Source organism: Alligator mississippiensis, chromosome 13, assembly GCF_030867095.1.
Source record: "Alligator mississippiensis isolate rAllMis1 chromosome 13, rAllMis1, whole genome shotgun sequence".
NCBI lineage: Eukaryota > Metazoa > Chordata > Crocodylia > Alligatoridae > Alligator > Alligator mississippiensis.
Genome location: NC_081836.1, coordinates 17,962,925 through 17,989,752, shown reverse-complemented (window position 1 = coordinate 17,989,752; position 26,828 = coordinate 17,962,925). Strand labels below are relative to the sequence as shown.

At 42.3% G+C, this 26,828-nt stretch overlaps 1 protein-coding gene across 7 annotated transcripts in view; it reads left to right on the top strand.

Annotated features, from left to right (window-relative positions):
• The window catches only part of NPHP4 (nephrocystin 4), a 105,611-nt gene that overhangs the window by 41,213 nt on the left and 37,570 nt on the right, over nt 1–26,828 (top strand). For 6 of the 7 annotated variants that reach the window (XM_019493873.2, XM_019493871.2, XM_019493872.2 and 3 more), the window contains 3 exons: nt 392–518; nt 11,116–11,298; nt 13,542–13,680. In XM_019493873.2, coding sequence (XP_019349418.2) covers nt 392–518; nt 11,116–11,298; nt 13,542–13,680 — 449 coding nt within the window. The remainder of the gene's footprint in view (nt 1–391; nt 519–11,115; nt 11,299–13,541; nt 13,681–26,828) is intronic. The other variant, XM_019493874.2, reaches the window with a different exon arrangement.

The window sequence follows — 26,828 nt, the reverse complement described above, 5'->3', positions numbered from 1 at the left end:
CTTAGGAAAGGCCAGTGATGCCCTCAAAATATTCTGGCATCAGTGCACTAATGAATTGATTGCACTTGTGGAGGGTAATGTAAGAAGCTCTTTCCCAAGGTCTCTGTTAGGGTCATAGCTAGACTGTAAGTGCTTTGGGGCATATTTTTGTTCTGTATCTGCACAACACTGCAATAGGGGGTCCTAGTCCATGGCTGGGGATCCAGAAGGCTTATTCAAGGAATACATAATGGTAGTTTCTAATATGCCCCCCCACCTGCCCCCCATTGCTATACATTTCAGAAAGTGTCAGCAGGCAGCCAGTGCATCTGGGATAAGCAGGAGCTGCTTTCTGCTAGATGTACAAGCCAGACCCCCTCTAATTGGCAGTTGTGCTGTGTTCCCAATATAGTGCCATGGGCCAGGCTCTGGTTTTGAGAAGCCGCATTCATTTGACTGAGATGGTTCGTCACCCAGCATTTGGAATCTTCTTCCAGCTCGAGTATGTGTTCTGTGTGCCAGGTGGAGCAGACAGCAAGGTAGGAATGAATGCAGCATGAACATGTAACAATTTCTGTTCCTATTACCACTTTCAGACTGAAGGGCCTGAAGTTCCTTCTATGTGCAGTGTCACTGACAAGCCTTAAGTAGCTGTGCATGGTTATTTCCCCAAGAGAGCATTACAGCATCTTGGCAGCTGCTCTAGTTACTCAATGACATTTGCAAAGTTTCTGTGACTAATTATTAAAGTACATAAATCTGTGCCTGATAGACCAGAATGCTACTGAATAACTAGGTATTCTGCCCAATTTTTACACTCCTCTATTTCCAAGACAATAGACAAATGACACCTTCTGAGCTATTCTTGCCTGCCATATAATTAGTGCAGGTATTTAAGACACATGCCATCTACTGAAAATCTCTTTCTTAAAAGGTTAAGGTGCTGAGCCTATAAAGAAAGACTAATTCTTACTAATGTGTAGCTTTCTAATTTTTGAAATGCTGGATTGTATTGCTTCTGGTCTAGGGAAATGATCATTTCAGCTCCTTCGGCCCACTAAGTTAGTATTCTATGATTAGATGAGAGAAAATTGAAAAGACAGGTACTGTCTTTGCAATTCAAATTATAGGTTACACTTATTTTAATGAAGCTATTCCTCTCAGAACTGCATTGATTTTTTAAATCAGAGCAATTTAAAATGAAGCTAAGAAAAAATTAGTGAAAAGTTTTTTCAAAGCAAGAAAAGGAAAATCTGGAAACGTTAGTTTCATTCTACCTTGACCTACAGGTAGAATGAATAAAATACTTCAGATCAATAATATGTAATATAAGAGATTAAAAAAAGGGCAATTTTGATAATAAATGAAAAAATACACACTTTCCTAGACAGGAGGTAGAATGATAATTTATACCAAGCAACTTAATAGAAAGTTTGGGGGCCTTATGGTTGGCAGTTATATCACCACTTTCAAGTTTCCAATCCTCTGGGGCAATGGCATTCAGAGAGGGTAAGTCTTTTTTGAGAATGTTGGTAGTTTACAAGTGAGTAGGAGGTTTCCATGCAGAGGGATGGATATGTTAAAGCTGGCTGCTTGTAAGGGCTCTGAAATATTTAGGCCATGGTAAACTGCTCCTGGCCTGCTTAGCCTGGCTGGGCAACACTTTGTGCTATTTCCAATACATCTGTTTCATATTAAAGGATCCTAGTCTGGTGAGCTGTCATTCAGGATTCTCGCTTTAGGGTAGGGTGGAAGTTAAATGTACTAAAACAACATTCTCCACAGGATTTGGCTGATAAAGTTGATCACGCAGTTGGGACTAGTATATCCTGCCCTTTTGCAGAGGGTTGGTCTCAGTCCCTCTCAGCCTTCTGACTCTAGGATTCTGTGTTATGCCCTTGGGACTTCAGTAAAATAGGCTCTCTCTTCTCAAAACATTAGTTGTTTCTTCAGATGTCTCCTGTACCTGACAACTACGGCATAGCCTCAAGAGCATGTGTCTTCCCACAGTCCAATTCCTGCAGTGGTGCAGTGTTCCTGCATCACCTGGGTTATCTGCAGAATAGAAAGGATTCTTCTTCTTGTTGCTTTCCCCCACAATCCCTCACTCTCTAGCACAGATTGGCTAACTCATTAAGTGCACTGATGAAAGAAAAGCAGCCGTTTGTTCTTGAAAACTGACTGTTAACTAAAATCTCAAATGTGCAACATAACACAGTGGAACACAGAACAGAAGGCACCTAAAATAAAGTGATGCACCAAACAGCACACAACAGACATATTTATCTCTGTGAAAAGTTCTTCCAAAATTGAGAGTACAAATTAGACACTCCTCTGTTTTTATTAATTTAATTACCACCTCAGTCCCTCTACATCCTTAGTCTTACTAATTGGAAATGTTGATTATATTTGGCTCGCTGGTCTACAGTGCTGTGTTCTTAGCTGTTCTAACTTGGACAACAGCTCAGACTGGCTTATGTTGAAAGTACTGAAATGCCTTTACAGTATTAACTAATTCTGTTCCTTCTTATCATAAAACTTCCTTCTCTTTCAGCCTCTGAAATGCCTTGAATTTCCCTTCCAGACCATTTGCACACTAGAGTCCCAGAAACTATGAGCTTTGGATTTCTAGTCCTCAGTTCCTTTAACTTTACAAGCTCTCAGCTCCATGTGAAAGTGGCTTTCCGTTCTGTTTTTATTTAGCTCCTTTCAGGAACAAGAACAACTGAAGAACTGACTGTTGCAAAGAATGTCATCTTAGTCACCTTGCAGAGATCACTTGTCTGATTACTCATTGTCCTACTCTGATCTGAGGCAGTGACTTGAGTGTAAGGCTCAGGAACCTCTGGCCTTGCAGTGTATTTCACTAATTGCTTAAATACACTTATCCAGTCAGGAGGAGACCACACAGCACAGTACCTTCCACTCTGCTTTTCCTTTACCTTCCTCACACAACTTCACCATTGCAAACACATGTGTAATTGCCCCTTATCTGTTAGTGAAAATTGGCAGGTGATGCACCATGCAGGAACTTTATTTTTCAGAGGAGTTGGTAGCTGGCTGCAGGACCCTCTCTATCATTTTTGTCTGCTAATCAGTATGCATGAGGCATCAGGAACATAAAGTACAATCTGTTCCTTACAGGGTGTAGAAAACAATATTACTGTGCAGAAGAGGAAGACAAATTTCACTGTTGTTCAGTTTTGGAGCACACCGGTATTATGGTGCAGGACACTAGGAAAGAATCCAGACAGATGGACAGACAGATAGTGAACAATAGAGCAGCTCTGTTAGCTTAGTCACTTATGAGCTTCCTAGGCATATTTCTAACATGTTCTACCCCATACAGAGGAGCTACATACGTACACATGCCAATTCCTTTCTTAACACAAGGAGTCTCTGAACCTAACAATTTTTCAGGTCAAGTTGATCATTTTTTATCATTGCTGAAGGGATTTCTGGGTGAGGCTAAATGGGAAGGTACTTTTGAAGTTGTGGTTTAACCATTCATATTCTCTTGTATAGTTGCTCTGTGCAGGTCTGTGTACCCTTTTGCCAACCAGAAAGTAGAAAAGTTCATATTACTAGTTGCAGATAATGTCAGCATCAGCAGTAAAGGACTCTTTCCCTTTTTTGTTGGGCAGCAGGGACAAACATTTTTCTATCACTACTGGTTCAGTTTATTGGTTTGTTACTCCCTTTCCAATCTTAGACCATTGAACCTTCCTTAACAGGAGGATAAGCAAACAAGGAACAATTGCCATAAGCTACTGGAGAGAAGGTTTAGACTGGACATTAGAAAAAAATTCTTCATGGTCAGGGTTGCCAGGATCTGGAATGGGCTTCCAAAGGAGGTGGTGCTCGCCCTGTCCTTGAGGGTCTTCAAGAGGAGACTGGACAGGCACCTGGCTAGGTTCACATGACCCCAGGTTTGGTGACCCTTTTCCTGCCTGCCAGGGGTAAGGGGTCAGACTAGATGGCCCACTGAGGTCCCTTCTGACCCTAGAATCTATGAATCTATGAATAAGTTATAGCAAATACCTTGCATGCACACAGACATGGGTTATTTCCCAAACAGGCATATAAGCAAGACACATTTACATGAATGCAAGTAAAAAATGCAAGGAGCAAACCTGCCATTGGCAGGCAAATGGCTGGACTGAAGAGCCCTACCATGCTGGAATATAATTTTTCAGGATTCACTCAATTCTGTTACAAAGTAGTTGTTTTAATTTTGAGTCTGGTCCAACCACCTGGAGAAGTGGATGGGATTTGGATCAGGCTCTTACTGTGGATCCCTTTTGTGTTCAGCTTTAACAAGCTTGAGATATTGGTTCTTACCTTGAATTGATCTAAATATTTGATTCAACATTTTAACATTATAAAACCTTAAACCAAAAGGAAAAAAATTACACTTGACTACAAGGTGTCTTCCAGATTCAAATAATAGCTCCTTTTGTTGGTCACGTATATAGTTTCTAAAGAACTATTTTGCTATGTAGGGTAAAAGGCAAATATCTCCCATCAAAATGTCAAAGTGCTTTTCAGTGGTACCACTTGTGTGGGTTTGTTAAGTCATTTTAATTATATGTTGTTAAATTTTTCTACTGTAAATGTATATGAAGATCTTTAGCTTGAAGCAGTCCCAAAGAGTTCTGGCAAGCTAATTTGGAGAATTTCAACTTTTAAAAAAGGAATTTTTCTTTTAGTTTTAGCACAACATATTGAGCTCCACACTGAAAAAAATTAACTCTTCTTGGCTCTTTCATAAAACAAAAGATTGGTGAGTTTAAACCCAGTTTAGTAAGGATCTCAAAAACACAGGAACTGTACTATGTATCAGTATCATGCACACTAGCATACATTTATTGGTTAACAGCACACTTTAAGATTATTTCAACCCATTTTTCAATCTGGGGTGGGAGGAGGTGGGTTATTGAACAATTCAAAATTGTGAGTAAGAAAATAAGAGTTGTTCTTTCCCTTTATATTTTTTCCCAGTTTCATTGGTAAATGAAACCCATGTTGTATAGGAAATCTTACAAATCATGCAATACATTTCTTCCTTCACCACGCATGCCCATCTCATACGTCAGGTATTGAGATGCAATGACCTAGTCCTGAGGTTTGACTTTGGAGAGGTGCACTGCATTTATTTGGATGGGCTAGGACTATGCATTATACTTTGGTGAGGATGGGGTGACCCTCATCTTCCCCTGAGATATTGGCTACATTCCACTTTAAGATGCCTTTTACTGGGCAGTGATCTGATTCAGTATTCCCATGGTTTTACCTTCTTAGATGTAAGTTGTTGATCCTCAAAATAACTAACAGGCTGTTAATGCTGATGAAACACGCACTTTGGCCTATGCACTTGTATTCCCCATCAATATTACATGGTCTCCCTGAGGAGTTATCTGGACTCCAAGCAGTAGAGCAGTGAGTTCTCCCCCAAAAGAGCAACTTGAGCTTCAAGGAAAGTGGAAGAGGGGTTACAGTGGACAATAAGCTGAATAGGAGCCAGTAGTGTGCCCTTGTTGCTAAGAAGGCTAACAGCATACTGGGCTGCATTAATAGGTGTGTTGCCACCAGATCAAGGACAGTGATTCTTTCCCTCCATTCGGCACTTATGAGGCTACATCTGGAGTACTGTTTCCAGTGTTGAGCTCCCCACCACAGAAAGGATGTGGACAAGTTGGAGAGTCTGCCTATCCTCCTGGCACCAGGTGGTGGCCTGGAAGATGGAGTCCAGCCCACTTAGGACTTATGGGGCTGGATTTCATCTCCCAGGTGCTGCGGGGGATGCTGGACAGAATTAGCTCTGTCCACCCACGCAGCACTGCATAGCACCAACACAGGCCAGGGCCTGAGCACATCTCACCCAGGGTGTGCTGGGCAGGTAGGCAGGAGGGCTGCTTCTGCCCAGAGTCCCTCACAGTGCCTGGGGGGATTTAGTCTGGCCGTGTAGGCCCTGGGCAAGCCATGCTTGGGTCCTGGCCCTGGCCCTGGCCCTGGTTGGTGGGAGGCATCCAGGGCCTTCATGGCCAGACTCTATCTCCCATATATTGCAGGGCACACTGGACAGAAGCAGTCTCACCCACCCAGCACCACATGGGGCTGCTTCCACCCAGCATCCCCTGTGGTGCCAGGAAAGGCCAGCCTGTATCCGTGGGGGATGGAGCTTGGTTGCGGGCCTCCACATGGTCTTGTCTTGTCTTACCATGCCATTAGTGCTCCGGGGAACTACAGGCAGTGTTTGTGTGTGTGTGGGGGGTGGTCATGCATATACATCAGAAGCTCAGACAGGGGTGGGACAGCATGGAGACCCATGGCTAGGCTTCATCCCCTGCCCCCAAGCTGTGGAAGCGGCTGGCAGGTGCCAGCTCTTGGCATGGTGTGGGGTGGATCAGGGCATGCTACAGCCCCAGGTGGGCTCCTGCTCTGTGTGTGTGTGTGTGTGTGTGTGTGTGCGTGCATGCGTGTACATGCATGTGCACATATGTGTGTGCGTGCAGCCCTCAACAGCTCACCAAAAAATGTTAAGTGGCCCTCCAGCCCAAGACCATTCTATTTGGGAATGGTCTTGCTTTGAGCAGGGGGTTGGACTAGATGACGTCAATAGACCCTAATGTTCTATGATACTATGATTTTATGATCCATATCTCACCCAATGTAAGAACGTTTTCACTTCTTTAGTGAATGGTCTCATGTTACTCCTGTGTAGAAAACCTTTATGAATACAAGCCTCTTTCAGGGACAAGTCAACCTCCAGTGTTAGCTGAGTCTAATTCTCTAGTTAAAGATATTTCTAAGGAGTCAGCAGCATATTGATAACATGGCCAGATACTCTGCTTTGTATTTCTAGCTCATTGTTGAATGGAGGATGCATAGATTCACATTAAAACGATTAGGCCATGTTACTCAGCACTCTTGTGCTGAGTGGTTTTTGCCTTATTGTCGGAAATTGAGATCCAAATTACTTGGATAGAGCTGATTTAATTCAGGGAGACAAGGAGTTTTAAACTGGATCTGTTTTGCATGGACTGCCTTGGGCAGACAGCAGGGGAATTTTTATCATGGTGCACTGTTAAATAGGTACTCTTGCCCCTTTCCACACATGTGGCTGGCTGCCTCTCCCTCAAGGGCTGGGGTTATTACTGTGCTTTTGCATTTTGTCCAGGCTGTCACCTACAGGGATTCTTTACAATTCTGGGCATTACTCTATTGTAAGAAAGTGCAACTTGATCAATAGCCATTGATTTGTTAGGGTCCCTAATTGTCCCACAAAAATGGCTGTGAGAGGGTCATTGATAATGCAGTAAATGTCTTCTCTCATTAGAGCTGTCCAAAGCAAAACTGGGGAAAAATGGATATTTATACAAGTGACACACATGCTCCAGACAGAAGCGATTTGTATTGATTGGAAAAGGAAAAGCTGAAAAGAACCATACAATTGGAAAATTAGATATTGGATTTAACTAATTTAAAAAGTTAAAACCTAAGGACCTTCAGAGGCTTGAGTCTTTGAATGCAGATTTTTTGTACGGTGATAACGAACTTAATTTTAGGTTAGCCTGAAGTCCAGTTCCTCAATTTAATTTAAAACAAAACAAAACAGAAGTGTATTTAAGTTATGCAAAAGTTACCAAGCCTAAGGGCTTTGTAGGGTGAAGCCACCTGCTTAGCTACAGAACTGGTGCAGCACAAGCAGCTTCAGGTGTACACTGCTCCCACATTGTCCCCTTACCAACCAATTATGCCCCAGAAGGAACCCCTCCAGGGAAAGAGGGTAACCTTGGGAGCCCACCCCATCCACAGCATCTCAGCTGGGACAGTTCATAGTTACAGCAGTGCTCGTAGAGTGGGACTGGGGCCACAGTCAAATCAGTTCAGCCATCCAGATACTTTTCACTGTGCTCATACCTTATACTCAGCCCTTGTACATATTCAAAGGGATGCATGCAGGTGTCTCTGAAATACGCTCTTCTACTTTCCAGTTCCATTGGGTCTTAGATTTAGTCCTGAAGGTCTCAAGTTACAGTAATCATGGTGTCTTCTGGCTACTAAGAAAGCTTTGTCAGCTGCATGCACCTGGTATGTGCTGACTTGGAGCAAATTAGAGGATGATTTGCTTCCTGTTCCCTTAGCCAGCCAGAAGAGATCTACCAGCACCACCTGTGGACTGCTATTCAGTTTTGGTAAATAGCAGCTTTCCACCCAGAGGAGTTGCTTTCCTTGTGACTGTTCGAGGATGCGACTCACTCTGTAGGTTCCTTCCCAGTGCATACATTTTGTTGCTGACAGAATAAGCCCAATTAAATCTAAACTCTGCAAACTTTTCCAAGGTGTCTCCGGTCCTTATTTTCATTATGCAAGTGCAGATATTGTCCTGGACAATACTTGGGGCACAGAATGAGTTATCCTGAAGCATTGGGGAGGAGAACTAGAGATACTTAAAATGATAGGTTAAATTTGGAAACAGGCTGAAGGGAGTGGACAGTACTACGTTTCAGATCACAAAGGCAAATGATCAGGACAGGGTTTTCATAAGGACACAGCACTGACCTACTAGCGGATACAATTACTGTTGGCCTCCATGGGAAAGTGGATGTTTCTGGAAACCCAACCCTTAACTTGCCTTAGCCCCTTTAGGGAGGCAAAATGTCTTCCTTCAACTGTGCCACAGACTTCATACTGGGAGGGTGTTTACATGACTGGGGGAAGGAGCCAGACACATAATGCAACCTGTCACCTTCCTGAGTGCACGTATGCTATTGGTCATCACTGCCCTTGTCCTTCAAGCAAGTAAGAATGGTGGTGCGGGTGCTAAGGCCCATGATTGACAGCCCACAGGTTGCAAGTTTGAGACTGTAGCAGAAACTCTCATGGTGCAGCCTGTTAGATGCCAATGAATTTTTGGATTCTGCTAAATACCTTGTCACACAAACACAAAAAAGGAAAGGAACCTATGTTACTTGGACAACACTGTGCCCTCTACTGCCTGCAGGCCCCTCTTGTCAGGCTGCCTATCTGTGACCTTCACACTGTTAAAGGACTATTGGGTCTGAGATAAAGGCTTAGCTTTTCTCTGAGACACTGATGCACCATAAACTGTATTGATAGGCACCTTCACACCAGATTGTCAATGGCTTCAGCGTGAACCCAATTAACCTCTGCACTACCTTTATGTAGAACAGCTAATCCCAAAGCTGATTGCCACACTAATCGTAGCATCCCGTATGCCATAATCCGTGCTTTGCAGAGAGCTGTGAGAGTAATTTCAAACACTGATACTGACCTGTAAGTTTATTTTTATACCTACTCTTCCATAACATTTAATTTTAAGGGAAGGTGTTTAAGTGACTGAGTAAATGGAACCCTTTAGCCTCTTTTTAGAGTACATTCCCAAGCTCAGTGACTAGAGTCAGAAGTATGTTATTTAAAACTGTTATTACAGTTCTTGAAGGGGCTCAGTGGTCCTTATAGAAAGTGATGGCTTTTCTTTTCCATGCAGGAAAATTGGTCATCCTCTGGAACATAGTCACCATTTTCATGGCAATGACAGTAATGCTGCTGCATAGTTACTTGTGGAATTTGGTAACATTTACATTGCAAACCTGGTTTTCAGATTATGTCTGGGCTGGAAGAATTCACTCTGGGTTGAAATTTAGCTGGGCAAATTCTCAGTTCGGAAGAAAGGCGATTTTCTCCATTTTAATCACATGTATGTGAAAGAATGTTAAAAATGTTGGTAATTCTTGGAAAATACTATGTTGCAAACTGTTAAGCCAGAGCTGGAGGAGGATAGCTCTTTGGATATATTTCATAAAAGTGTGAAGTGCAGTTATTCCATAGACTGTATTATATGTCAGGGAATTGTTACCATGATACTTTGGGTAAACTGGATATGTGTAAGAAAACCCCAAATGTTCTAGCAAGAAGCATGCTTCAGTGGTTAAAGGGAGCAATTACTAGTCAAAACTCTTGGGTGTTATATGCCTGTGAAGCACTGAGTCAGTGAGTGACTTCAACCAGATGAGCTCTGCCCCAGGAGTCTTATAGACCAATTTCTAGCAACAAAGAATGAAGAAGAGACCAACAAAACACCTGTGTTACACCTAAGCACAGTTATCTCTAACTAGTAGATAACAAGTTATTCCAGATTTTCTGAGAGGGATTAATTGCTGCTTTTCAGACAGAAAGATACTACTGGTGCTTTCTGCAAAGCCAGTAAATTCAGGGATCTGAAGAGCATTCTATGCTTGATGGAAAAAAAAGGGTCTAGAAAGATGAGTATGTGTCAAAGTGGCGGATCTCAAAATACGTTGAAACTATGTAGTGGTTATACCTATACCATTGAAGTCACAAGAGAAAATGTATAAGTGAAGATAAGAATCCTAGTTTATTTGGTGGCATTAATTGTTTTCATAGTGAACTAATATTGGAGCACTGTGGTGTGCAGGGCATTGTTTCTCAACTAGTTATTGTCTTTCAGCTGGAATAAATGCCCTTCTCTGCTGTTAGGTTGTCAACTGTTTTCTTGCCTTTCAGTGTATATATAGCTTTCATACATACTCAAGAAGCACAGATTTAGGAGCTTCCAGGTTTGCGGAAGCCATCTTTTCAATAATAATTGCATGTCTGCATGGAAATTAATCACAGGTAGACTATTTGCACCTGTAATGAGCTGAAATGGTAATTTAATTCCTACTGTGCCTGGTCTGCACAGAATTTATGAATTGTTAACCTCAGATCAGATCTTGTGATCAGACCCACTCTTCACTCTTAACTTCTGTGACACTACAGAGAGTTCTAGTTTTCTCGGCGTTTCTTACTGTTGAAATTCCAACAAGCAAAACCTGATATTACTTTGTAACAAGAAAAAAATACTTAGGAAAACTTGCCCGTCACACTCCCTCAGTATAAAAAGATTTCAGCAAAAATTGCAGGAGCCAAGAAAATTGTTAATGCTCAGCGAGCAGAGAATGTTTGATGATAAATTCCTATTTGGTTCAAAGATTTGACCTTTTTAGATGAAAGTCGCATGCATTGTACAATTATACAGATGGATTCATGTGAGGGGACCCAGATATCCTCTGTCTCTGGTTGTTTATGCATCTATATTTTTAATCCCAGGCACTATCCACTACCTCTTTGAATAAAGCAGCCTACATGCATTCAATTCGATGGGCTGTTTGGAACCCTCTGCTGGACTCGGATTCCTCAAAAGTGATCTTACCACTGCATGGAAGCACCCTGCACAACCCTGCCCACGTGTTGGTTTACAAGACCCCTCCAACCAGCATGAGCTCTGAAGAGGTAAAGAGAGAACTTACTTAAACTTACTTAGAGCAAAGGGGCATAAAAACCACACCACAGGCCTTGACTAGGCAGTTTTTTCTCATTTAAAAGATTTGGAGTAGAATTTTGTAAGCCAACCTAATGACAAAATTTTGATGTGAACCAGTTACTGAGTAAACAGACATGGAGCAAAAGCAAGGAGAATGCAGCAGAAAATATAAATTGTGCATTTATTTGGTCAGCTGTTGCTTAGCTTTCAATATTTTATTATCGGAGTGCATATTGTTATATACTTTGGAAATATGATGATTATTTATTGCATTATTTATTGCATTGGTGCCTGGAGGCCCCTGTTTTTTGTGAGAGGCAATATCCACACAAATTATCAGATGGCTGTTCTTTTTGCAAATAGCTGTAAGCTCTCACTTCAATAGTAATTGATCTTTAGAGAGGTAACAAGGAGCCACCAGTTTTTGAATGAATTAGCAGGTTTTGGTGCTCAGTGATGCATAACAACCTTCCATCTCAAAGAACGAGGTTCACAGAATTATGTGCAAAATTCCATTATAATGCTAAGCTACATTGATTACACACTACAATAGACAGAACTGACTATCACTTTATAATGTGCTCTAATACAAATTGGGTCATTCACATTAATATGTGCTGCTTGGAGTAAAACTGTTCATCAGAATCTATACTCTGTTTTAACAGTAAGTAGGCAGGAAGGAGAGTATGAGTGCATGTCCTAAACTTTGTTAGCACAAATGCCCCATGTCTTAAATGCTAGAGGCTGCAAGTGGTTGAGGAACAGTAAAAAAAAAAAAAACAAAACAACCCTTGCTCATACCCTCTTCACTCTCCCTTTTCAGCGTCCACTTCTGCCACTGTGTGACATAGAATACTGGGTAAGATGGATCTATAGCCTGACCCAGTAAATGCCATCTTTTATGTCCTTATTCCTTTTAATTTTTGGTTATTATCTTTCACACAAAACTTGGTATGTTCCGTGATTTGGGACCAGAGTCTGATCTTAGTTATAACATGAATGCTGTATGCTATGCTAAGTGATCGGAAGTGTGTAGGTGAATTATAAATGAGGAAGTGACAAAAACAAAATAAAACCAGCCAACACCATGAGGACCTTGGGTGGGAAGGCCTGGTGTATAATCGGGAACAGCAGGAATTGGGTGTCTGTTGTTAGAATGATTAGACCCATGTGTTTGCATATTTCATTATTCACTATGACATTCTGTCTTTGGAAGCAAAATGGAAGGATCAGTAAAAGAAAAAGTAACGAAAACCTCCTTTCCTCTATGTCTCTTGAACTAGAAGAGGCTTGGATGGTTCCTAAGAAGGATGCTTGATGGCTGTTGCATTTAGAAGGGGTATCTTTGAAAGGGAAGTTTTTAGATGAGGGATGTTTTTTTATCTTCTTTGAAGCCAAGAACGCAGCAGCAGCACAGCCAAGTTAGTGAGTTCACATTGGGCATGTGCCGGCAGCATGTTTAGCTGGGATCCCAAGGGTTTCCTATCCATTCAGCAAAGAGGAGGCTCCTGTACTTTTTTGGTGACCACCACTCAAAGAACCATGATGAAGATTGTGCTACAGATTTATTACTTGGATCCACAGAAAGACCTGCCATATCCTTCCTTCTTTCTGCATTTATTCAAATGCATTTCTAGGTCTCTTGCTAATGTTGTTTGTGAGGGTGGAAAACCCAGCCGCCCTCACCCCCATGCATAGAGGGCACTGAAGGTGTTCTGGGTAGGGTGGTGTGCTGAAGTTTGCTGCTAGTCTATTCTGTATGATATCCCTCCTGACCTGGTGAGCAGGTTCTGTTGGATAACAATGTATGTACTAGGATGTGTAATAATTTTATGGCAATGATATATCATGTATTGTTTTTATACGGACACTATTTTTCTTCTAGTAACTCCCAATTGCAGACTTTCAGATTCCCAGTTGTGGTAGTTAATCTATCCTATGCTACACTGAAGAACATATTACAGTGATTTTGGGAGCTTTAGTATCATTATTTAACTCTCTTGGCTTAAGGAAATTTCTTTAATAGAAAACTATAGTTTCTATACTTTAAAGAACCTTCTATTGACAGTTTTACATACATGTGCCTTGAGCTACACATTTGGTATTCTAACTTTGTTGGATGTGTGACAAGAACTGACTCTCTTTTCATGGAAGAGGCATTAAGGCATTATACCATTATATACAATGCATTTTCTAAATGTGTTTGTTTCAGGTGAAGCAGATTGAGTCTGGTACCATCCAGTTCTGTGTTTCCACTAACTCAGAGGAACATCTCGGTGCTTCCCCAAATACTTTAAGTCATGTCAGAGAAGAGCTTTTCTGCTCCAAGAAGCAATCCACACCATCTCTCCGTAAGTGTTTTCAAGATTGGTAACTTCCAAAACATGCAGCAGGACTTCTGTCTTTATACTAGAGAAAAAAAAGTGCATACTCATTGAGTTTATAAGCTACAGTACTGGCTTGATGTTTATGTTAATTTGAAATGGTTCATGGGATTGTCACTGCATATTCTGCTTTTTGACTTGCAAAGTCCAGCCATGATATTATAAACACAGTAGTATTTTTCCTGAGACCTCTCAGTACAGTGTATGCGTTAGTGGACTGCTTGAGGCTCTTGCTCAGCTCTTGCTTCAGGTATATGAAATAAAAAGAAATACTTTTTAGTTTGTGTGTAGCTGGCTTCTGGAATGGAGCTGGGCAGGAAACAGTTTTTCCATGCAAAAATCTCTCACATCCTTCATTAGGGTGGGAAGTTGAAATCTCAATATATTCACAAACTTAAAATCAAAATTTCAAAATGTTTCATTTCAGTTTTGAATATTTTTAATTTTCTACTTTTTTACCATTGTTAGCTTGAATTTTGAAACAGGCTGTTTCTGAAGGAGGAGTGAAGCCAATGCTTGTCATTCAGAAAAGATCAAAATGAAACTTTTGAACAATTGCAAAACTTCCCTTCAGGATTTTTTAAGTTAAAAATAATTAAATTGCCCTTCCTGCAGTGCATTTCAGTTTTGATGACCTGACATTTTCTGAACAAAAAAAAGTTTAATAAAAAAAAATATGATTGAGTTATTGCTATAAAAAGGTAATCAAGAACTGAGGAGGATTCAAAACAGGGCTAGACAGTTAAATGGACAATAAGAACATCTACTTAACAAGAAAATTTAGACAGGCCAAAACCTTGACTTCTTCAGGGCACAAATCAGGCACTGATGGGGCTGGGACAGCAAATACTCCTGGGTCTGAAGCTGTTCTAGGTTATTCCCTGATGGTGTTTCTTGCATGTACCCTTGCAGTGTCTAGCAGTGCCTACTGGACCAGGTAGCCCATTGGTCTTGTGCAGCATGGCTCTTTCCTGTGTTGTATCACTCCTGGGGAGTCTGACTGAACAGAAAAAAGGAGGACTTTGGAAATCCTCCTGATCCTTCACTCTTGGGTCCACCCTGGTGTGGGAGGAGTTAGTACAAGGTCCATCTCTCAAGGCAGCAAGCAGAAGGTGGCAGGCCCACTGCTGTGTAGTGCACAGGACCTGAGCAAGTCACTTCCCCTCCCTTCTTCAGCTCCTCCAGGGTAAATCAAGGATTGTAGCCTTCCTCCTCAGGCATTAGGAAGAAGGCAGTTATCTAATGCTCATAAATCTTAAAATGAAAGGGACAACCTACAATATCTTGCAAGGCACCTCTGCACAAGTTCACGGTCTGTCATGGGCAAACAGTCAACTGTTAATTGCATGCATGTAGTGTGAATATGGATTTTGCTGGGCTCTGGTGATGTGATTGGAAAGGCAGGATATTTCAATCCCCAGTAGCTTTCTACTTGCTTGGGTTTAGGACATGTAAGTGTTTGTGGCATACCCTTCGAACATCCTCCTGAAATGTATCATTCCCTAATGGTAGTGTTATTTATATTTTTACACTCAAAACCCTCCAGATAGTTTGACAAAGTAAAAATTGTTGAAATAGTCTGAATAAATAACCTCATTCCATTGCACTTTATCAAATGTGACAGCAACACTTATTTAATCAGCACATACCTATGATGCAAGTGTATTCTCTTCCAGGGTCTGTTTGAGAACAAACATGCATTTTAACAGGGCAGAAGGATACTTGTGGAATTCAGGCCTTTGCAAAACTTCACCAACTACAGTGTTGAGTTTTGCTGTGTTTGTAAAACCAGGTCAGGTCTGCAAACCCTTTTATCCTGTTATGCAAGTTTGGGTTTTTTTCCTCAAGTTGGATTCAGTAAAAGACGCAAGGAAAGAAATCCAATGTTTTCCTAAATAAAGGGAAGTCTGCAGTGTGTGTATGGGGAGCAGAAATTAATTTGACAGCAGTCTTACGTATGTTACTGTGTTTGGGTCCATGCATGCAGCACACAATATACTGCATGGACAGAATAGATATATTCAGCACTAGCCTGTTTGTTCCTTTTGAAGATAAGGGTAACATTTCCACTGGCTTCAGTGGGAGTAGAGTGAGGGTAAATTGTGTGCTTTTGAACATCCCCTCCAGGTAATTCTCTCTTTATCCCCCTCCCCCACTGCTGGCTTTTCCCCTCAGCAGAAACCAAATACAGAATACTAAAAAGTGAGCTAAACTTCAAACCCACAAGATGAGACTGGGCTAAAAATTAGGGTAAATGTCTATTTATACAGTATCTCTTTATTGGGAATAATTTGGTAATTTCACTGAGGAAGCTACCGAGAAGAATTTTCCTTTTTTATTAGGAGTCAGTATTTTCTGCTGTTTTTAATCATTTTCAATGTATCTATAGATGTGCAAACCAGATTGCTCTCAATTTACCTGCCTGTTTTTAAACATCAATATGTGAGTTTATTACCTGATTAATGTGGTGTTGTTCCGGAAGTCTATAGGACCATTTGTACTGGAAGACCTGCCAGAACAAGTCATCTGTGGTAAATGCTTTATTGCATAGATGAATGCCAGTTGTAACCATTTAGTGCCTGTAGCGGGGCTGGTTCTTGTCAGTGATGTAGTTGTGTTTTGGGGTGGTCTGCCAGGGGTCAACCCCTTGCTCACCAGTGGAAGCAAATATATGTATGGCACCAGGGAATCTACTACAAGCACCTGTTTGCATGCAAAGAACAGACTCTGCAGCTTTTGCCACAGCTGATTTTAATCAATTAAGAGCATGATTGCCCCAAGAATCTTTTTGATAGCCCAGTGGGCAAGAACAAGAACCTCCAGTGAGGAGTGATTCCAATTCTCTGATTGTTGAAGGCTTCTTCCAAAGCACAGTGACTGTCTCATGCTTCAGGACCAGCAGCCCTGAATTGGGCATAGGACATGCATTTCCTTGGCTGGACACCCATTGCACTAAACCTACAGCCTGCGTTGTTTGACAGGTTGCCTCCTACTGATCAAATGGTCTCTCTTGGAATAGCACTGCCCCTGCCATCTTTGCTGGAGGGTGGTGTATGCTTGATGGTCATTTTTCTTTGCTGTGTTGGATTCCAGGAGTTTTGCTGCTTGAAATGAAGGCTGCAACGCAGCAGACTCCTGTGTGTATAGCTTACTCTATGCAGTGTACAGTGTGTCCCTATAGCCCTGCTGCTGTATGCACTGTACAAGGCTATATTGTGGACTGTTCCCTCTGAAACTCCCAGTTCCCACCTTTTTGAATGAATATATCTTTCTGCATGCACTTTTTTGAGATTCTAAATACGCAGCAGCTTTTAAGCTATGACTGAAGCCTTTTCACTCTGAATATTTTACAAACATATATGGTTCTTTTGATAAGCCTAATGACATTGTAGCTGTCAGCTTAAGTGAAGTACTTCAGTTTATAGGTATGAATAATGCTCCAGTTTTTGCAGTGGCATGAGAGCAGACCTGGACCTACTTTCTGCATTGTGAAATGCTATGTTGAGCCACTGGAGGGCAGTGATGTTTTGATTTTTGTTTTGCAAAGATTCACTGACCCATATTCAGCCTTAGAACTTTCTGACTTGCCTATGTGTGGGTTTGTTGGCTTAAAAGGTTTTTAAAAGCAGAATCTTAAAAGGTCAATTGCACTATTTAATAGTGGTGTTTCCTTGCCTATGTTGGGTTAGACTCTCCTTCACATAATTGTGAGACTATTATGCTACTTGAAACATGTTTTCATGAAGGCAGTTCAGTTCACATGAATCAGTATCATTCAGTGAGTTACAGTGTGGTAAAAAGAGGTGAATTTAGCTGAACATGTACTGACTGTCAGCATCCTATGCCATATCTATAGGGAGCAAGGACACTGAGCTAACATGTGGAATGTGAAACAGCATTTTGCTTCATTTAAAAGGAGGAACTTGCTGGAACTAATAGTCTGTTTTGTAAAAAGAAAAAAAAAAGCAGCATATTTGGATTAGCTAAGTGCCACAAAAATAACACAGCATGAAACCGGTGAGAAGCCAAGGTGCATATTCTGGAACACCTGACTCCCTCTTTCCGGAGCCACTGCATCTGAGAGTACTGCATCTGAGAGCAGCATACCCTTCCTGCTGTCAGATGCAGTGGCTCCAGAAAGAAGGAGTCACGTGTTCCAGAATATGCACCTTGGCACTGGTTTCATGCTGTGTTATTTTTGTGGCACTTAGCTAATCCAAATATGCTGCTTTTTTTTTTCTTTTTACAAAACAGACTATTAGTTCCAGCAAGTTCCTCCTTTTAAATGAAGCAAAATGCTGTTTCACATTCCACATGTTAGCTCAGTGTCCTTGCTCCCTATGATACCTGGCTTGTTGCTGTGGGTGATACTTGAGCAGGGCTGGCATAAGCTAGACTGCCTGTTAAGTAAGAAGTGATGGTGACTGACAATGATCACATCCCAGCTAGTTGACATTATTATTGTCATTTCCCTGTATTGCCTTAGTGCCTGGAGATCACAGTAGTGGACTAAGGCCTCATTGTGCAAGATGCTACACAAATACATAACACAAACATGGCCCCTGCCCCAAAGAGCTTGCTATTTAAGCAAATAAATCTGGCATGAAGGCAGCAGGGACTCAACCACGTGTGCTAGGAAGAAAGGTCCTTTTGAAACTAGGAAAGGCCAGAATGGATTTATCCGAGTGTGGTGTGGGTAGGCATCTGTCATGAACACTTAGCATGACTGTGAAGAGCCAGGAGATGCAATGCTTGGCAAATAATCTCAGGTTTGAAGGTTTGCCAAGAGGCTTCAAATAGAAACAATTTTAACTGGTATCTCAAGAAGAACATGAATCCTCCTGCTTGTTACCTTCAAATTACCGAAATGCAAGAGCTATTGACATTTAGCATTTAATTTAGAGTTCTAAAGTCCTTAAAATGCATCTGTCCACTCTTCCTGCTTCTCAAGATTGCTTTGCCAGCCATCTCAGCTCTGAACAGCTGGTGCCTGGGAAGCTAACTCCAAGTACATCAAAACCTAGTGTCTAAGCAGATGCAAGTAACTTCCTTGGGAAAGCTCAGTGGTGGAAACTGCACTGATAGAATGTAAGTGAATTTTGTAAAAACTAGTTAGCTCAGTGTGCATTTACCCAGAGCCTCTCTTTATGGTGCTTGTCAGCCTTCTGGTTTCAGTTATTCCTCCAGAATATACCCCCATTCCTTCTCTCCAACATTTTCTCACCTGGAGAAATGACTTGGCTTTTAAAGGAGGCTGGTACAGACTTTTGGAAAGCAGTGGCTAGTTATGCTTCTTGTGACAATGACATTTTCCTGTAAAACCAAACCAAACCAAACCAAACCAAACCAAACCAAACCAAACCAAACCACTGTCAGCATAGGTATTGGCTTGTATTTTTCACAGCTATTTTTTAAAGTCAGTTGAGGCATGCTCAGCAAAAGCTACAGCCTAAGGGTAGCAGTAGCGAAGCATCATCATAGTTAGTTGCTGCAGTCCTTAAACTCCCACAGAGAGTTCTACTTGACTGTGGACCACCAGGTCAGGCCCTCACACTCTTCTTTTCACTTCCAAGCACTGAGAAAACAATTTCCAGAATTAAGATTTCTGGAATAAATCTTATATTAGTATAATGCAGCCACTTTTGGAGTAGAACATGAAATCTAATAATACTTTGCATCCTGGTGTGACAGGCTGGGCACAGAGTCATCCCATCCGTAACACAATGGGGACGGCTTTATGCCAGCTTGCAAAAAAGTCATCATGGCACCAAACCCCTTGCCTTAAAGGATCTGCCCCCTCAGGCCTTGGAGGCATGAGGAGGCTGTCATGCCAGGTCACATGAAAGCCTGGAGCCCATCATCTTTTCAATCCAGGCAGGGACAGGGCTGAAACAGCTTTCCCAAATGTCACATGCCACAGGGCACGTTCCATCCAGAGGCACAAAATAGACAACCTCTTTCATCAGGAGAAACTAGTTCTCCCTCCACTGTTTCTTCTACCCTATGTACCTTCTTCCTCTGGCCTGTCTGCACCTGGTAATACCAACTGCTTTGTCCTTTTTCTATAGCTCTGTGCTCCACCCTCATTTTGCAATCCAAAAAACAATATATATTTCCATCTGCCTGAATTGCAGCAGGTTGCTAAGCAACAGTCTCATCCTGTTGGCCCTTCATCCTCCTTCAGTCACTGCTTTTCAGGTTAACAGTTCTTTTAGTTAAATATAGGTAGGCTTGTTTATGCATCCAGTAGGATCAGCAAACTTGTCGTGCATTTTCCCATGTGCATGGTGCTCATTAAACCCATTGTGCACACCCAGCTTCTCCTGTCCTTAGCCAACTCCTCCAGCTTCCCCAGTTAACATTAGACCACCATGAGCATTTATGGGACTGGAGGAGGATATCCAGGTGACCCTGCCAAGCTTACAGCTGCTCTCCCTTCCAGGCAAAGAGGGTGAGGAGGGAGAAAGGGGGCTTGGATCAAGACCACTGAATGTACCAACTTTATGTTCCCATTGCAGGGCCTGTGCAATTCTGCCAGCCCTTCTTTCCTGCTCCTGCCTTGGCCAATGAGTTCTCTATGTAAGCAGTTCTGCTGGGAAGGAAAAGCAAGGCAGATCACTGGAAGGTGCAAGAGACTTTTGGAATGCCTTAGAGCTGTGCTGCCTTATGTTGCTGACACAGTGGCAACTGCTTAGCGCACACCCACACTTGGAGGACCTGCAAGGTTCGATCCTGTCTGCCACACTGGCATGTTTGTGCTAACAAGCTTCCCATGCCAGCTATACTAAGTGGACCCTCTTATTCTGTGGCATGCTGCTCAGGCCAGCTGATGCTCTCCTGGGACAACTCTCACTGTGTTTGCATCCAAGTTTCCCTAGGTTTTTTGTACATTCCCCTGTTACTCTGCTCTTACCCTGGTGGAGGTAACAGAGATCAGGATTTTGTATGTGACATCTGCCAGGCCATAATCATTGCTTTTGTGAAGGCTGTTGAGTGGGCCTTTCTGGAGTGAGCCAATTTCTGTCCTCTTCCTTCTGGTCTCACCCTGGATTTGAATTGCATTTTGACTGGGGGCAGGGGGGAGGTCTGCAAAAAATGTTGGCTGGGGTTGGGGCTGTATGCACAGGTCCCTGCCAGTGCCGCATGGCTGGAGCCAGTGGCAGTGGCAGCCAGAAGGAGCTGCCACCGCCTGGGCTGTTCACAAAGGCGCAGGGTAGGCCAGGGGCTGTGCACAGTGGCATTTGGGCTCTGGGCTGTTGCAAGGGGGAAGTGCTGACTGGCCCATCTCTTATGAGGGACCTCGTGTCTTTTATGGGGGGGCTCAGGCCCCCCTCCCACCTCTGAGCTCCCCCATAATTTGAACCCTGGTCTCGCTCAGACCAAGGCCAGAAAGCAAAAAGCTGTCCCCAGACTAGAGCCACCTGCCATATTGGTTGGCCCCTGAGCAAAGAGGATATTGCTTCTCATAGCCTTGAGGCCTGGTCTCTGCAGGACAGGGGCAGAGCACACAGGTTAGAGGGAAGTCTACACTGCTCTTGTTCATACTTTACCTGCCCTGGGGATTACAGACTCTGATTCTAAGGGCTGTCAATTAGGTCCCAATTTCACTTTTTTTGTAAATGTTATAGGGCACGTCTTTTTTGCTCTGTTTGTGCAGAGAACATTACACACTGCAAATCACCTCTTTGCTGCCTCCCATATCAGGAGAGCATATCCTCCTTGTTCAGTGCCCCTTGTGTACTTACATCCAGAACGTGGCATGCATTGAGGAGGGATGGCTGCACAATCCCTTCCCTGGAACTACTGTTCCAGTGGGGCCCTTTGTCCTCTGAGGGAGTGCAGGGCTCACCCTGCAGGGCCTTACTGCTTTTCTCTCTGGTGCAGTTTGTGCTGTTTTCTATAGCAACCTCATATCATGTGTCCAGCCTGGTAAAAGGCTTTGTTCTAAAAATAGAATTGATCTTAGCTGTCTTTTCTTAAGGCAATTTGTCCAAAAGTAGCTGTGCACTCTTGATCTTGGGGCCCAGGTTTGCATCCTGGAGGCACTGGTCCTGAAGCACAGCTCACTGATTCCTGTCTATCATGTATGTAACCTTGACCTCAGCCATAGGCATTTTTACTGCTGATGTCATTAATTTCCAGCAATAAAAGGGGACACCATGCTTCTCAGCACAGGGGGCACTTTGGGAGTAAAATGCCATCCCATCAAGTGAGGGCCACTGGAAAACTACAGATCTCGCTCATATATTTGCAGAGCCCTGCAGGCAAGGTTGCATGCACACAAACAAGGAACCAAAAGGGCTCTAAGTCCATTTATATCTTGAGGATTAATGTCTTTTGATTCTGATTTCTTAGCCAAGTTCAAAGGGGTATCAAAGATTTGCTCTGCATGCAAGTGAGAGAAAAGTTGAATAAAAAATCCTAATGGTTTTGCTGACAGCCACACTTGGTGAGCTGAAGCTGTCTGTGGAGTAATAGTGTGTCAGGAAAAATTAATCTCCAGACGGGTCAGGGAATTTGCTGCAGTTGGCAATCTAATTTTTTCTTTGTCTCAAGTAATATCAGAAGATTTTTTGCAGAATAAAGTTAGCTTTTAGTACCACTTGTAAGGCAATAGCTTCCGTTAGCTCCCTGTTATTGTGGTACACATGATAGACAGCTGGAAACTCTCTCTTGCAGTGCAATGTGATAATTTTTTCTGGGTATGCATTTCCTGAAGAGCCACTGAAGCCTTCTGGAGAACTCTGAAAAACAGCCTGTTTTAAAACATGAAAACAAATCTGTTTCTGGCCTTTAGTTCTTTTTTTTTTAAACTTCTCTTCTTGTTTTATGGCAAAGCAGATTTGCCTTGGAACAAAAGTTTAGATGCTTCTCAGTTTATCTGCTTTGACTGTGTATTCTGCACGCCAGGGTATAGTAGGGCCACAGTGTTGTTCTTGCCCGTATAGTCAAGAGAATATGCAGAAAGCAAGCTCATCTAACATCTTTCCCTACTATATAGCTGGTCCAATAAAAGATATCACCAAACAAACTTTGTTTCCCCAGGATATAATGCTTTGTGTGAGACACAGCAGTGCTCTCCACAGCAGCCAGTTATAACCTAGCTGGCACAGAATTTTGGCCTCACCTGGGGAATAACCAGCCAGGACAGGGGAGCAGTTCCCATATAAATACCTTGAACAATGAAAAGAAAATGGGGCAAAAGGAATCTAAATGGCGTATTTTGTGAATTGCTTTCATGGAAAGTTTTTCAGAGTTTTTTTAGGCATCAGCAGGATTGCAAACTCTTAACTTCAGATAGAAAAATTCTTAGAGCCCCCTAACAGCTGTAACTAAACTAATGCAGACTCTAGCAGTATTTTAATATGGCCCTGGCTGAACGGACATAGCTCTGTCATTGCCAAGAGCAGAGTTCACTTCATCAGGCAGTTTTACATCGATATTATTTGTTGAGCTAGAGTGCAGAGGAAGCTGAGCCAGCCTCTTCTCTGCTGGGGTGCAGATCAACACATTAAAGGATTTAATGGGGTATGTGGGATGTGAGGACAGCAGTGGGAAGGCAAAAAAATGCTGCTAGCAAATAAAGCTATGTTGGGAGTTACATTTCCTATGTTGAAGGAAGTGACATTTTACAGTGAGTAGGATTGGAAAACAGGTGAGAACTCTTATCCCAGGTCTGCCACTGACCCCCAGTGTAGCCTTGGGCCAGTCATTCAACCTCAACACTGCCTCAGTTTCCTCTCCTGTGGCACTCACCTAACTTGTAAAGATGTTGCTTAGCCCTTTGTGATATGTGGATGCCAGCATCTATGGAAGATAGGTGCCTAGACCCTTTTCAACATTCTGGTCTCTTTGTCTATGTTGGGATGTTGGACTCAGATAAAATAAAGCATGGCACTTCCTTCCTCACTTCACTTTTTATTAATTTCGGCTTTGAATTCATTTTAAAGGAAGAGAGCTTGCCAAGGAGCTTGGTTAGCTGTTGAGCACTGATGCCATAGTCTTTAATTTACCCCAGAGCAACAAAGGCAGTCCATCATCAGTCTGGATGCACGTGCTTTTGTCTTCAGGAAAAGATAAATGCATGTGAGGTGACACCCTGTTTACCTGGGAAACCACGTGCTCATTTAAATATATCAAGGCTTTTTGGTTAGGGCCTTTTGGGTTGTCCCTTTCCTTAGGTGAACCATGAGAGCCACTTAAAAGTCTCTGGAAGAACGTGTAGGTCAGCCTCACAGCTCTCCCAAGTAAGCTGTGAGCAATGAGCTGAGGCAGCATCTATGACTGTTTCTCTACCATAGCCATGGGGGTTGTTGCATCCTGTTGTAAAGCAGCAGTTAGGAGTGAGACTTGTGCAGACACCAGAAGGTGAGTCTTGGGACCTTTCCTTGTAAGCCTCAAGATAACCACTTATTCCAAGCCTTGCGAACTGAATCCACCCGTCGGCTCACTTATGAGACTGACTGCAGCCAGAAGCCCAAGGGGAAGATGAACCTTTTAGCTGTGTTGTTTTCTCATGCAATACAGTTCCTTTGGTAAAAAAACAAACAAACAAAAAACTCTACCATCTCCTGGTAGTAATAGTTCCCTCCTCCATGGGCTCTGCAGGTGAATAATCAGCCTAGACATCTTTTAGGTGCCCTCATTGCCTTTAGCTTAAAAGGCTCAACTCCTTTTGTGATTGGATATCTTGTACCTGAACTAGCAATAGGAACTGTTACTTAAATAGAAGAGACATGGTGTGATATATGATTTGCTTCATAAAGGGCTAGCCAATCATTCAAACACTTCTGATGAAAGTGCACTTGGAAGATGATCCCTGCCCCTATATTTCATTTTTTAATGCATTCTGGGGAGCCTTTATCTGAAACAGCTTACTTGGGAGAGCTGTGAGGCTGTCACACTGTTCTAACAAGTAGGATCACTGCTGTTTGATCATATTTGCTAATTGGGACATAAGGGTTAATTCTTTGCTGGCAGGCATCCAGTGGATTAATTTTCAGCAATTCTGTCTAGGTGGCTCGTGGCTCCAAACCTGACTTGTTCATTGCAATCAGGACCAATGCTTGTTTTTGCCCTATTTAGAAAGTTCATAGCAATTATAAGTTCACAGCTGCACTTAGCACAATTTGTTAGGTCAGATCTGTGTTAATGATAGCCATGAATGCAATGGGCACTTCTCTGACAGTACAAATCACTTCTTTCAAGCACTTGTGGAGGAGCAATGAGCAGATACTGCACACAAGCTTTGAAGCCCTCAGAAAATAGTGACCTTTCATGAATCACAGCTTCCAGAAGAAGCTGTATGCAAAAGAGAATTCAGAATCCCAAACTGAATGGTGAACAGACCATTTTATTCCTTTTCTCTTTTAACTCTTTGGGGAACTTTTGTCTCTCTATGACTTCATGGACAAGGAAGGCTCGGTATTGTAATTGCTCTAATTACTGGTTGTTCTGAAAATTGGTAGTTTGATCTCTATGCATAAAACGTAACTATGAAGAAGCCAGATGGACATGTTACGATCCACATAAAAGTGCTTATGGAATATAGACGTAGTATTGCTAGGCAGCACTGTATATGTGCTGCTGCTTTGGTTGGATCCTTGGGATTTTCAAAGCGCAGAACACAGTGAACCCCTCTAGAGGGTTCACAGACTATTTAAAAGGAGGCTACCCAGACTCTATAAACCCTGCCAGGGACTATATACACACTCTATTCTGGGCAGCAGCAGTCTGAACTCTGAAATCGAACTGGAATGTCACCTTTGCCATTGCTGTAGACAGGCAGGTAGATTTGGATGAGCTAAGAACTTGCTTGACAATTCATCTGTCTTTCATGCAGTGGTTTCTGATGCTCAGCAAAGTCTAGAAGACAGTCTGTCTGCAAGCTTTTGCTTCTGCTCTTCCCAGTTAGCTTTGGTAGAACTTGCAAAATCCTCAGGCGTATCCAGCACATTTGGTAGCAGAAAGACAAAACTACAACTCCTACAAGGATTGTTCTTGCGAGGTTTACCAAGCAGTTTAACAGACTCCCAAATTTCTGTGATCTAATACGAATGATCACAGGTTTATTAAGATAATGTGGTCTTTTTTATTTGCACTTATACTTGTTCCTGCCCATGTTTAAGGACTATATTACATCAGTATCTGCTGTAGCACTGCAAAAACTAAGTGTTGGAGTAAGATGTGAGTCACTGGGCAAGCGGCTAGCAAAGAACCTTTTCTGTACGTTTCTGATAAATATTGGGCCTTGTGCATTTCTAACCATGACCATCTTAATAATGGCCAAATCCATCAAAGTAGAAAGAAAACAGTAATTTAAGTTTAAGGGAAACTCAGTAATTTCCTTGGAAAACTTTCACAATGACAGCTGAAATGAGTGAGACGGAGAAAGCAAAATGAAGGCTTAATAATAGCTAAAAAACATCTGTGCTCTGATTCTGAACTAAAAGGTTTCCTGCTTATCAGGATAGCAAGTTCATCTTGTGCCAAGGAACAAGTAGACCCCCAAAGATAAAACAAAACCCATGCAGTTTCAGAGCATGAATGTACAAACAGATGAAAATAGTGACAAGACATAATAGAAGAGCTATCAAAACCGTAAATATCCCAAAACTTCCACGTCTCATTAAACAATCCACTTAGCCAGTGCCACGTGGCTTTAAGGAAAATACAGCACTGTCTTGTGATAGAGGATCTATGTTTTACAACAGGGAAGCACTCCCTGGCAGATTTAGCCTAATTCTCTTTGAAAAACAATGAGGTCTGGAGAATAACTATATACTTTTTTTTTCAGATGACAGTTATATTGTACAAATCAGTGAGAGGTGGCTAAAAAGCAGTATCTCACCTCCCCGAATTTACATACCTCCACCAGATATAGGAAACAAATACTAGGTGACAGGAGGGGATGAACCAGAGTTATTAAAACTAGTGGCAGTAGTGTAATTAGGAGGTAATGAGAAAGGCACTAATGTAGAAGGGGTGCAGGAATGATGTCTTCCTCCACCACAGTCTTTGCTGCAGCTGGAGCAGCCCTGCCCCCTCTGGGCATATGAGTTGAGCTGGAGAAGCCCTATGCTGCCTTGCTGTTGGAGCTGTGTGGGCTCAGCTTC